This window comes from Heterodontus francisci, chromosome 28 (assembly GCF_036365525.1).
Source record: "Heterodontus francisci isolate sHetFra1 chromosome 28, sHetFra1.hap1, whole genome shotgun sequence".
Lineage (NCBI taxonomy): Eukaryota > Metazoa > Chordata > Chondrichthyes > Heterodontiformes > Heterodontidae > Heterodontus > Heterodontus francisci.
In genome coordinates this window covers 6514960-6527511 of record NC_090398.1, presented here as the reverse complement: position 1 = coordinate 6527511, position 12552 = coordinate 6514960, and the positions used below count along the sequence as shown (strand labels likewise).

At 53.2% G+C, this 12552-nt stretch overlaps 1 protein-coding gene across 1 annotated transcript in view; it reads left to right on the top strand.

Annotated features, from left to right (window-relative positions):
* The window catches only part of LOC137385086 (182 kDa tankyrase-1-binding protein-like), a 109280-nt gene that overhangs the window by 72773 nt on the left and 23955 nt on the right, over positions 1–12552 (top strand). Inside the window, exon 7 of the mRNA XM_068059836.1 lies at positions 11461–11669. Coding sequence (XP_067915937.1) covers positions 11461–11669 — 209 coding nt within the window. The remainder of the gene's footprint in view (positions 1–11460; positions 11670–12552) is intronic.

Here is a 12552-nt window from a genome sequence, read left to right as displayed (position 1 = left end):
TCACATTTGTCCGGATTAAACTCCATCTACCATTTCTCCGCCCACGTCTCCAACCGATCTATATCCTGCTGTATCCTCTGACAATCCTCATGATTATCCGCAAATCCACCAACCTTTGTGTCGTCCGCAAACTTACTAATCAGACCAGCTACATTTTCCTCCAAATCATTTATATATACTACAAACAGCAAAGGTCCCAGCACTGAACCCTGTGGAACACCACTAGTCACATCCCTCCATTCAGAAAAACACCCATCCACTGTTACCTTCTGTCTTCTGTGACTGAGCCAGTTCTGTATCCATCTTGCCAGCTCACCTCTGATCCCGTGTGACCTCACCTTTTGTACCAGTCTGCCATGCGGGACCTTGTCAAAGGCCTTACTAAAGTCCAAATAGATAACATCCACTGCCCTTCCTTCATCAATCATCTTCGTCACTTCCTCAAAAAACTCAATCAAATTAATAAGACACGACCTCCCCTTCACAAAACCATGCTGTCTCTCGCTAATAAGTTTGTTTGTCTCCAAATGGGAGTAAATCCTGTCCCAAATAATCCTCTCTAATAATTTCCCTACCACTGACGTAAGGCTCACCGGCCTATAATTTCCTGGATTATCCTTGCCACCCTTCTTAAACAAAGGAACAACATTGGCTATTCTCCAGTCCTCTGGGACCTCACCTGTAACCAATGAGGATGCAAAGATTTCTGTCAAGGCCCCAGCAATTTCTTCCCTTGCCTCCCTCAGTATTCTGGGGTAGATCCCATCAGGCCCTGGGGACTTATCTACCTTAATGCTTTGCAAGACACCCAACACCTCCTTAGTGATAATGAGATGACTGAGACTATCTACACTCCCTTCCCTAGGCTCATCATCCACCAAGTCCTTCTCTTTGGTGAATACTGATGCAAAGTACTCATTTAGCACCTCGCCCATTTCATCTGGCTCCACACATAGATTCCCATCTCTGTCCTTGAGTGGGCCAACCCTTTCCCTGGTTACCCTCTTGCTCTTTATATATGTATAAAAAGCCTTGGGATTTTCCTTAATCCTGTTTGCCAATGACTTTTCATGACCCCTTTTAGCCCTCCTAACTTCCTTCCTACTGTCTTTATATTCCTCAAGTGCTTCATCTGTTCCTAGCCTTCCAGCCCTTACAAATGCTTCCTTTTTCTTTTTGACTCGGCTCACAATATCCCGCGTTATCCGAAGCTTCCCGAAACTTGCCAAACTTGTCTTTCTTCCTCACAGGAACATGCTGGTCCTGGATTCGAATCAGCTGACATTTGAAAGACTCCCACATGTCAGATGTTGATTTCCCCTCAAACAGCCGCCCCCAATCTAAATTCTTCAGTTCCTGCCTAATATTGTTATAATTAGCCTTCCCCCAATTTAGCACCTTCACCCGAGGCCTATTCTTATCCTTATCCACAAGTACCTTAAAACTTATGGAATTATGGTCACTGTTCCCGAAATGCTCCCCCACTGAAACTTCGACCACCTGGCCGGGCTCATTCCCCAATACCAGGTCCAGAATGGCCCCATCCCTAGTTGGACTATCTACATATCGTTTCAAGAAGCCCTCCTGGATGCTCCTCACAAATTCTGCCCCATCCAAGCCCCTAGCACTAAGTGAGTCCCAGTCAATATAGGGGAAGTTAAAATCACCCACCACTACAACCCTGTTACCTTTACATCTTTCCAAAATCTGTCTACATATCTGCTCCTCTACCTCCCGCTGGCTGTTGGGAGGCCTGTAGTAAACCCACAACATCGTGACTGCACCCTTCCTATTCCTGAGCTCCACCCATATTGCCTCGCTGCACGACCCCTCCGAGGTGTCCTCCCGCAGTACAGCTGTGATATTCTCCTTAACCAGTAATGCAACTCCCCCACCCCTTTTACATCCCCCTCTATCCCGCCTGAAGCTTCTAAATCCTGGAACATTTAGCTCCCAATCCTGCCCTTCCCTCAACCAAGTCTCTGTAATAGCAACAACATCATATTTCCAAGTACTAATCCAAGCTCTAAGTTCATCTGCCTTACCTGTTATACTTCTCACATTGAAACAAATGCACTTCAGACCACCAGTCCTGCTGTGCTGAGCAACATCTCCCTGCCTGCTCTTCCTCTTAGTCTTACTGGACTTATTTACTATGTCCTCCTCATTTACTTCACTAGCTGTCCTACTGCTCTGGTTCCCACCCCCCTGCCACACTAGTTTAAACCCTCCCAAGTGACGCTAGCAAACCTTGCAGCCAGGATATTTGTGCCCCTCCAGTTTAGATGCAACCCGTCCTTCTTGTACAGGTTCCATCTGTCCCTGAAGAGAGCCCAATGGTCCAGATATCTGAAACCCTCCCTTCTACACCAGCTGTTCAGCCATGTGTTTAGCTGCACTATCTTCCTATTTCTAGCCTCACTGACACGTGGCACAGGGAGTAATCCAGAGATTACAACCCTAGAGGTCCTGTTTTTTAACTTACTACCTAACTCCCTAAACTCCCCCTGCAGGACCTCATCACTCTTCTTGCCTATGTCATTGGTACCGATGTGTACCACAACCTCTGGCTGTTCACCCTCCCCCTTCAGAATGCCCCCTGTCTGTTCAGAGATATCCTTGACCCTGGCACCAGGGAGGCAACATACCTTCCTGGAGTCTATTTCACGTCCACAGAAGCGCCTATCTGTGCCCCTGACTATAGAGTCCCCTATAACTATTGTTCTTCTGCTCTTTGTCCCTCCCTGCTGAACAACAGTGCCAACCGTGGTGCCACTGCTCTGGCTGCTGCTGTTTTCCCCTGATAGGCCATCCCCTCCAACAGTATCCAAAACGGTATACTTGTTAGAGAGGGGGATAGCCACAGGGGATTCCTGCACTGACTGCCTGCCCCTTCTAGCGGTCACCCATCTATCTGCCTGCCCCTTGGGTGTAACCACTTCTCTAAAACTCCTGTCTATGACACTTTCTGCCACCTGCATGCTCCTAAGTGCATCCAGTTGCCGCTCCAACCAATCCATGCGGTCTGTGAGGAGCTGCAACTGGGTACACTTCCTGCAGATGTAGTCATCCGGAACGCTGGAAGCGTCATGGACCTCCCACATCTCACAGGTGAAGCACTTCACCCCTCTAACTGTCATTTCTATCATTAATTAGTTAATGAATATAAAATAAATAAATACTTATTAAATCCTTACTAAATTATGATACACTTAACTATATGGTCCCTAGTGCTAGATTTCTACAATAAATACTAAATGCTAACTAAATACAGTCATCTCCTCCCTCTGGTTTAGTTACTCTACTTATTAATTAGTTAATTAGTGTTTTAATCAATTTTTATCAGTTTTATTTTCAAATTCGGTACAGATTCCCTACCAGCCAATCAGGTCACAGCTTCCCTGTGACGTCACTTTTTCAGTTTTTTTTCCCCACCCGAGGTAACTTACCGATCTGGAACTCCGCCCTCCGAGTCTGCTCCGAGAATCCCCGAGGTATGTTTTTTTAATACTTACCAGTCCGGAACTCCGCCCTCCGGGTCTGACCCTCCAAGTCTTTTCCCTTAAACTGTTCCGGGGAGGGTGTCCTGTACCTTAAGCTGTTCCGGAGAGAGGGTGGCCTGGCCCTTTAACTGTGCCGCAGAGATGGGGGTCCTGTCCCTTTAACTGTGCCGAAGAGAGGGTGTCCTGTCCCTTTAACTGCCGGAGAGATGGGGGTCCTGTCCCTTTAACTGTACTGGAGAGATGGGGGTCCTGTCCCTTTAACTGGGCCGCAGAGGGTGTCCTGTCCCTTTAACTGTGCCAGAGAGAGGGTGTCCTGTCCCTTTAACTGTGCTGGAGACTGTGTCCCTGTCCCTTTAACTGTGAGATGAGGCGCAGTGTTTGAGCACAGGGAGTGGCCCGACTCCGGGAATGATGAACAGGGATGGGGAGCGTGTGTACTCTCCTCCAGGGAGGGTGCGGAGAGGCAGGCAGCTGAACAGGTTCCGGCAAGTTCTCTCAGCTCATTGACACGTTTAAAAAACACACGCACACACCGAGCATCTAGTCAGGATGAACAAAAGGCAGACAGGGCGAGGGGCCGACCTGGACAGGAGACGGCTGGAATCGGACTGTGCCTGAGCTCAGTGCCAGGGAATTGGGGTGTAAGGTGGGGGTTGTGAGAATGACACTTGAGAACACGTTCACAAGTGCAATAACAGTCGCATCACTGCTGGACAAGTTAGCACTTGAACACAACCCCTCATACAAGCACAGAGACTCCGGAATAGACAGCGATTTCCGATCTCCGGAGTCCACAGATCAATATCTCAGCAACTGTGAGATACTGGTAAGTAAAAGATAGCCTGGGTTCCCTATCGGAGTGGGATTAACCCTCTCACACACCTCTCCCCATTAACACACACCGGTCAGCCTGTTCCCCATCGGAGTGGGATTAACCCTCTCACCCACCTCTCCCCATTTACACACACCAGGCAGTCTGTTCCCTATCGGAGTGGGATTAACCCTCTCACCCACCTCTCCCCATTAACACACACCGGGCAGCCTGTTCCCCATCGGAGTGGGATTAACCCTCTCACCCACCTCTCCCCATTTACACACACCGGGCAGTCTGTTCCCTATCGGAGTGGGATTAACCCTCTCACCCACCTCTCCCCATTTACACACACCGGGCAGTCTGTTCCTTCTCGGAGTGGGATTAACCCTCTCACCCACCTCTCCCCATTTACACACACCGGGCAGTCTGTTCCTTCTCGGAGTGGGATTAACCCTCTCACCCACCTCTCCCCATTAACACACACCGGTCAGCCTGTTCCCTATCGGAGTGGGATTAACCCTCTCACACACCTCTCCCCATTAACACACACCGGGCAGCCTGTTCCCTATCGGAGTGGGATTAACCCTCTCACACACCTCTCCCCATTTACACACACCGGTCAGCCTGTTCCCTATCGGAGTGGGATTAACCCTCTCACCCACCTCTCCCCATTTACACACACCGGTCAGCCTGTCCCCTATCGGAGTGGGATTAACCCTCTCACCCACCTCTCCCCATTTACACACACCGGGCAGTCTGTTCCCTATCGGAGTGGGATTAACCCTCTCACCCACCTCTCCGCATTTACACACACCGGGCAGCCTGTTCCCTATCGGAGTGGGATTAACCCTCTCACCCACCTCTCCCCATTTACACACACCGGGCAGCCTGTTCCCTATCGGAGTGGGATTAACCCTCTCACCCACCTCTCCCCATTTACACACACCGGGCAGCCTGTTACCTATCGGAGTGGGATTAACCCTCTCACCCACCTCTCCCCATTTACACTCACCGGGCAGCCTGTTCCCTATCGGAGTGGGATTAACCCTCTCACCCACCTCTCCCCATTTACACACACCAGGCAGTCTGTTCCCTATCGGAGTGGGATTAACCCTCTCACCCACCTCTCCCCATTAACACACACCGGGCAGCCTGTTCCCCATCGGAGTGGGATTAACCCTCTCACCCACCTCTCCCCATTTACACACACCGGGCAGCCTGTTCCCTATCGGAGTGGGATTAACCCTCTCACCCACCTCTCCGCATTTACACACACCGGGCAGCCTGTTCCCTATCGGAGTGGGATTAACCCTCTCACCCACCTCTCCCCATTTACACACACCGGGCAGTCTGTTCCTTCTCGGAGTGGGATTAACCCTCTCACCCACCTCTCCCCATTAACACACACCGGTCAGCCTGTTCCCTATCGGAGTGGGATTAACCCTCTCACACACCTCTCCCCATTAACACACACCGGGCAGCCTGTTCCCTATCGGAGTGGGATTAACCCTCTCACACACCTCTCCCCATTTACACACACCGGTCAGCCTGTTCCCTATCGGAGTGGGATTAACCCTCTCACCCACCTCTCCCCATTTACACACACCGGTCAGCCTGTCCCCTATCGGAGTGGGATTAACCCTCTCACCCACCTCTCCCCATTTACACACACCGGGCAGTCTGTTCCCTATCGGAGTGGGATTAACCCTCTCACCCACCTCTCCCCATTTACACTCACCGGGCAGCCTGTTCCCTATCGGAGTGGGATTAACCCTCTCACCCACCTCTCCCCATTTACACACACCGGGCAGCCTGTTCCCTATCGGAGTGGGATTAACCCTCTCACACACCTCTCCCCATTTACACACACCGGGCAGCCTGTTCCCTATCGGAGTGGGATTAACCCTCTCACCCACCTCTCCCCATTTACACACACCGGGCAGTCTGTTCCCTATCGGAGTGGGATTAACCCTCTCACCCACCTCTCCGCATTTACACACACCGGGCAGCCTGTTCCCTATCGGAGTGGGATTAACCCTCTCACCCACCTCTTCCCATTTACACACACCGGGCAGCCTGTTCCCTATCGGAGTGGGATTAACCCTCTCACCCACCTCTCCCCATTTACACACACCGGGCAGTCTGTTCCCTATCGGAGTGGGATTAACCCTCTCACCCACCTCTCCGCATTTACACACACCGGGCAGCCTGTTCCCTATCGGAGTGGGATTAACCCTCTCACCCACCTCTCCGCATTTACACACACCGGGCAGCCTGTTCCCTATCGGAGTGGGATTAACCCTCTCACCCACCTCTCCCCATTTACACACACCGGGCAGCCTGTTCCCTATCGGAGTGGGATTAACCCTCTCACCCACCTCTCCCCATTTACACACACCGGGCAGCCTGTTCCCTATCGGAGTGGGATTAACCCTCTCACCCACCTCTCCCCATTTACACTCACCGGGCAGCCTGTTCCCTATCGGAGTGGGATTAACCCTCTCACCCACCTCTCCCCATTTACACACACCAGGCAGTCTGTTCCCTATCGGAGTGGGATTAACCCTCTCACCCACCTCTCCCCATTAACACACACCGGGCAGCCTGTTCCCCATCGGAGTGGGATTAACCCTCTCACCCACCTCTCCCCATTTACACACACCGGGCAGTCTGTTCCCTATCGGAGTGGGATTAACCCTCTCACCCACCTCTCCGCATTTACACACACCGGGCAGCCTGTTCCCTATCGGAGTGGGATTAACCCTCTCACCCACCTCTCCCCATTTACACACACCGGGCAGTCTGTTCCTTCTCGGAGTGGGATTAACCCTCTCACCCACCTCTCCCCATTAACACACACCGGTCAGCCTGTTCCCTATCGGAGTGGGATTAACCCTCTCACACACCTCTCCCCATTAACACACACCGGGCAGCCTGTTCCCTATCGGAGTGGGATTAACCCTCTCACACACCTCTCCCCATTTACACACACCGGTCAGCCTGTTCCCTATCGGAGTGGGATTAACCCTCTCACCCACCTCTCCCCATTTACACACACCGGTCAGCCTGTCCCCTATCGGAGTGGGATTAACCCTCTCACCCACCTCTCCCCATTTACACACACCGGGCAGTCTGTTCCCTATCGGAGTGGGATTAACCCTCTCACCCACCTCTCCGCATTTACACACACCGGGCAGCCTGTTCCCTATCGGAGTGGGATTAACCCTCTCACCCACCTCTCCCCATTTACACTCACCGGGCAGCCTGTTCCCTATCGGAGTGGGATTAACCCTCTCACCCACCTCTCCGCATTTACACACACCGGGCAGCCTGTTCCCTATCGGAGTGGGATTAACCCTCTCACACACCTCTCCCCATTTACACACACCGGGCAGCCTGTTCCCTATCGGAGTGGGATTAACCCTCTCACCCACCTCTCCCCATTTACACACACCGGGCAGTCTGTTCCCTATCGGAGTGGGATTAACCCTCTCACCCACCTCTCCGCATTTACACACACCGGGCAGCCTGTTCCCTATCGGAGTGGGATTAACCCTCTCACCCACCTCTTCCCATTTACACACACCGGGCAGCCTGTTCCCTATCGGAGTGGGATTAACCCTCTCACCCACCTCTCCCCATTTACACACACCGGACAGCCTGTTCCCTATCGGAGTGGGATTAACCCTCTCACCCACCTCTCCCCATTTACACTCACCGGGCAGCCTGTTCCCTATCGGAGTGGGATTAACCCTCTCACCCACCTCTCCGCATTTACACACACCGGGCAGCCTGTTCCCTATCGGAGTGGGATTAACCCTCTCACACACCTCTCCCCATTTACACACACCGGGCAGCCTGTTCCCTATCGGAGTGGGATTAACCCTCTCACCCACCTCTCCCCATTTACACACACCGGGCAGTCTGTTCCCTATCGGAGTGGGATTAACCCTCTCACCCACCTCTCCGCATTTACACACACCGGGCAGCCTGTTCCCTATCGGAGTGGGATTAACCCTCTCACCCACCTCTTCCCATTTACACACACCGGGCAGCCTGTTCCCTATCGGAGTGGGATTAACCCTCTCACCCACCTCTCCCCATTTACACACACCGGGCAGTCTGTTCCCTATCGGAGTGGGATTAACCCTCTCACCCACCTCTCCGCATTTACACACACCGGGCAGCCTGTTCCCTATCGGAGTGGGATTAACCCTCTCACCCACCTCTCCGCATTTACACACACCGGGCAGCCTGTTCCCTATCGGAGTGGGATTAACCCTCTCACCCACCTCTCCCCATTTACACACACCGGACAGCCTGTTCCCTATCGGAGTGGGATTAACCCTCTCAACCACCTCTCCCCATTTACACACACCGGGCAGCCTGTTCCCTATCGGAGTGGGATTAACCCTCTCAACCACCTCTCCCCATTTACACACACCGGGCAGTCTGTTCCCTATCGGAGTGGGATTAACCCTCTCACCCACCTCTCCGCATTTACACACACCGGGCAGCCTGTTCCCTATCGGAGTGGGATTAACCCTCTCACACACCTCTCCGCATTTACACACACCGGGCAGCCTGTTCCCTATCGGAGTGGGATTAACCCTCTCACACACCTCTCCCCATTTACACACACCGGGCAGCCTGCTCCCTATCAGAGGGGATTAACCCTCTCACCCACCTCTCCCCATTTACACACACCGGGCAGCCTGTTCCCTATCGGAGTGGGATTAACCCTCTCACACACCTCTCCCCATTTACACACACCGGTCAGCCTGTTCCCTATCAGAGGGGATTAACCCTCTCACCCACCTCTCCCCATTTACACTCACCGGGCAGCCTGTTCCCTATCGGAGTGGGATTAACCCTCTCACCCACCTCTCCCCATTTACACACACCGGGCAGTTTGTTCCCTATCAGAAGGGGGGTGAACTCTCTCACCCACCTCTCCCCATTTACACACACCAGGCAGTTTGTTCCCTATCAGAAGGGGGGTGAACTCTCTCACCCACCTCTCCCCATTTACACACACCAGGCAGTTTGTTCCCTATCAGAAGGGGGGTGAACTCTCTCACCCACCTCTCCCCATTTACACACACCGGACAGCCTGTTCCCTATCGGAGTGGGATTAACCCTCTCACTCACCTCTCCCCATTTACACACACCAGGCAGTTTGTTCCCTAAATGAAGGGGGGTGAACTCTCTCACCCACCTCTCCCCATTTACACACACCAGGCAGTTTGTTCCCTATCAGAAGGGGGGTGAACTCTCTCACCCACCTCTCCCCATTTACACACACCAGGCAGTTTGTTCCCTATCAGAAGGGGGGTGAACTCTCTCACCCACCTCTCCCCATTTACACACACCGGACAGCCTGTTCCCTATCGGAGTGGGATTAACCCTCTCACTCACCTCTCCCCATTTACACACACCAGGCAGTTTGTTCCCTAAATGAAGGGGGGTGAACTCTCTCACCCACCTCTCCCCATTTACACACACCGGGCAGCCTGTTCCATATCAGAAGGGGGGTGAACTCTCTCACCCACCTCTCCCCATTTACTCACACCGGGCAGCCTGTTCCCTATCAGAAGGGGGGTGAACTCTCTCACCCACCTCTCCCCATTTACACACACCGGGCAGTCTGTTCCCTATCAGAAGGGGGGTGAACTCTCTCACCCACCTCTCCCCATTTCCACACACTGGGCAGTCTGTTCCCTATCAGAAGGGGGGTGAACTCTCTCACCCACCTCTCCCCATTTCCACACACTGGGCAGTTTGTTCCCTATCAGAAGGGGGGTGAACTCTCTCACCCACCTCTCCCCATTTACACACACCGGTCAGCCTGTTCCCTATCAGAAGGGGGGTGAACTCTCTCACCCACCTCTCCCCATTTACACACACCGGGCAGCCTGTTCCCTATCAGAAGGGGGGTGAACTCTCTCACCCACCTCTCCCCATTTACACACACCAGGCAGTTTGTTCCCTATCAGAAGGGGGGTGAACTCTCTCACCCACCTCTCCCCATTTACACACACCGGGCAGTCTGTTCCCTATCAGAAGGGGGGTGAACTCTCTCACCCACCTCTCCCCATTTACACACACCGGGCAGCCTGTTCCCTATCAGAAGGGGGGTGAACTCTTTCACTCACCTCTCCCCATTTACACACACCGGGCAGCCTGTTCCCTATCAGAAGGGGGGTGAACTCTCTCACCCACCTCTCCCCATTTACACACACCAGGCAGTTTGTTCCATATCAGAAGGGGGGTGAACTCTCTCACCCACCTCTCCCCATTTACACACACCGGGCAGTCTGTTCCCTATCAGAAAGGGGGTGAACTCTCTCACTCACCTCTCCCCATTTACACACACCGGGCAGCCTGTTCCCTATCGGAGTGGGATTAACCCTCTCACCCACCTCTCCCCATTTACACACACTGGGCAGTCTGTTCCCTATCAGAAGGGGGGTGAACTCTCTCACCCACCTCTCCCCATTTACACACACCAGGCAGTTTGTTCCCTATCAGAAGGGGGGTGAACTCTCTCACCCACCTCTCCCCATTTCCACATACTGGGCAGTTTGTTCCCTATCAGAAGGGGGGTGAACTCTCTCACCCACCTCTCCCCATTTACACACACCGGGCAGCCTGTTCCCTATCAGAAGGGGGGTGAACTCTCTCACCCACCTCTCCCCATTTACACACACCGGGCAGCCTGTTCCCTATCAGAAGGGGGGTGAACTCTCTCACCCACCTCTCCCCATTTACACACACCGGGCAGCCTGTTCTCTTTCAGAAGGGGGGTGAACTCTCTCACTCACCTCTCCCCATTTACACACACTGGGCAGTTTGTTCCCTATCAGAAGGGGGGTGAACTCTCTCACCCACCTCTCCCCATTTACACACACCGGGCAGCCTGTTCCCTATCGGAGTGGGATTAACCCTCTCACCCACCTCTCCCCATTTACACACACCGGGCAGTCTGTTCCCTATCAGAAGGGGGGTGAACTCTCTCACCCACCCCCTCACAGGTACAGACACCCAGCAGCTGTGCCAGTACAGGGCAATAATGGAGACTATGAATTTCCCACTGTGCATGTGGCGTTGCACCATTTACATCTGTCTTTGTGCCCTGCACAGCCTGAGTTGGTGGAATCGATTCAGGAGACTCCATCCAATGTCCAGGATTACAGGAATGCTGGTGATTATCCTGGAGAGGAAGGTGAGAGGGTGGAGAAGCAATGTGTGGCACTGAGCCCGAGTGATCTGCTAAAACGCAGCGCCCAGCGCCGATCAAAGGACACAACAGAACTGAGCACGACGGACGGAAGGCTAGACTTGGAGCCAAGGTAAAGGACCCTGAACCTCGAGGCAGGGGACTCGAAGGGGAATAAGACACATCAGGAATCCTGTTTAAAGAAAGAGTCTCTCCGTCAGGGACCCTGTTTAAAGAGGGAGTCTCTCCGTCAGGGACCCTGTTTAAAGAGGGAGTCTCTCCGTCAGGGACCCTGTTTAAAGAGGGAGTCTCTCCGTCATGGACTCTGTTTAAAGAGGGAGTCTCTCCATCAGGGACCCTGTTTAAAGAGGGAGTCTCTTCGTCAGGGACCCTGTTGAAAGAGGGAGTCTCTCCGTCAGGGACCCTATTGAAAGAGGGAGTCTCTCCGTCAGGGACCCTGTTGAAAGAGGGAGTCTCTCCGTCAGGAACCCTGTTAGAGAGGGAGTCTCTCCGTCAGGGACCCGGTTAAAGAAGGAGTCTCTCTGTCGAAGACCCTGTTTAAAGAGGGAGTCTGTCCGTCGGGGAGCCTGTTTAAAGAGGGAGTCTCTCCGTCGGGGACCCTGTTTACAGAGGGAGTCTCTCCGTCAGGGACCCTGTTGAAAGAGGGAGTCTCTCCGTCAGGGACCCTGTTAAAGAGGGAGTCTCTCTGTCGAAGACCCTGTTTAAAGAGGGAGTCTGTCCGTCGAAGACCCTGTTTAAAGAGGGAGTCTGTCCGTCGGGGAGCCTGTTTAATGAGGGAGTCTCTCCGTCAGGGACCCTGTTGAAAGAGGGTGTCTCTCCGTCAGGGACCCTGTTAAAGAGGGAGTCTCTCTGTCGAAGACCCTGTTTAAAGAGGGAGTCCGTCCGTCGGGGAGCCTGTTTAAAGAGGGAGTCTCTCTGTCGAAGACCCTGTTTAAAGAGGGAGTCTGTCCGTCGGGGAGCCTGTTTACAGAGGGAGTCTCTCCGTCAGGGATCCT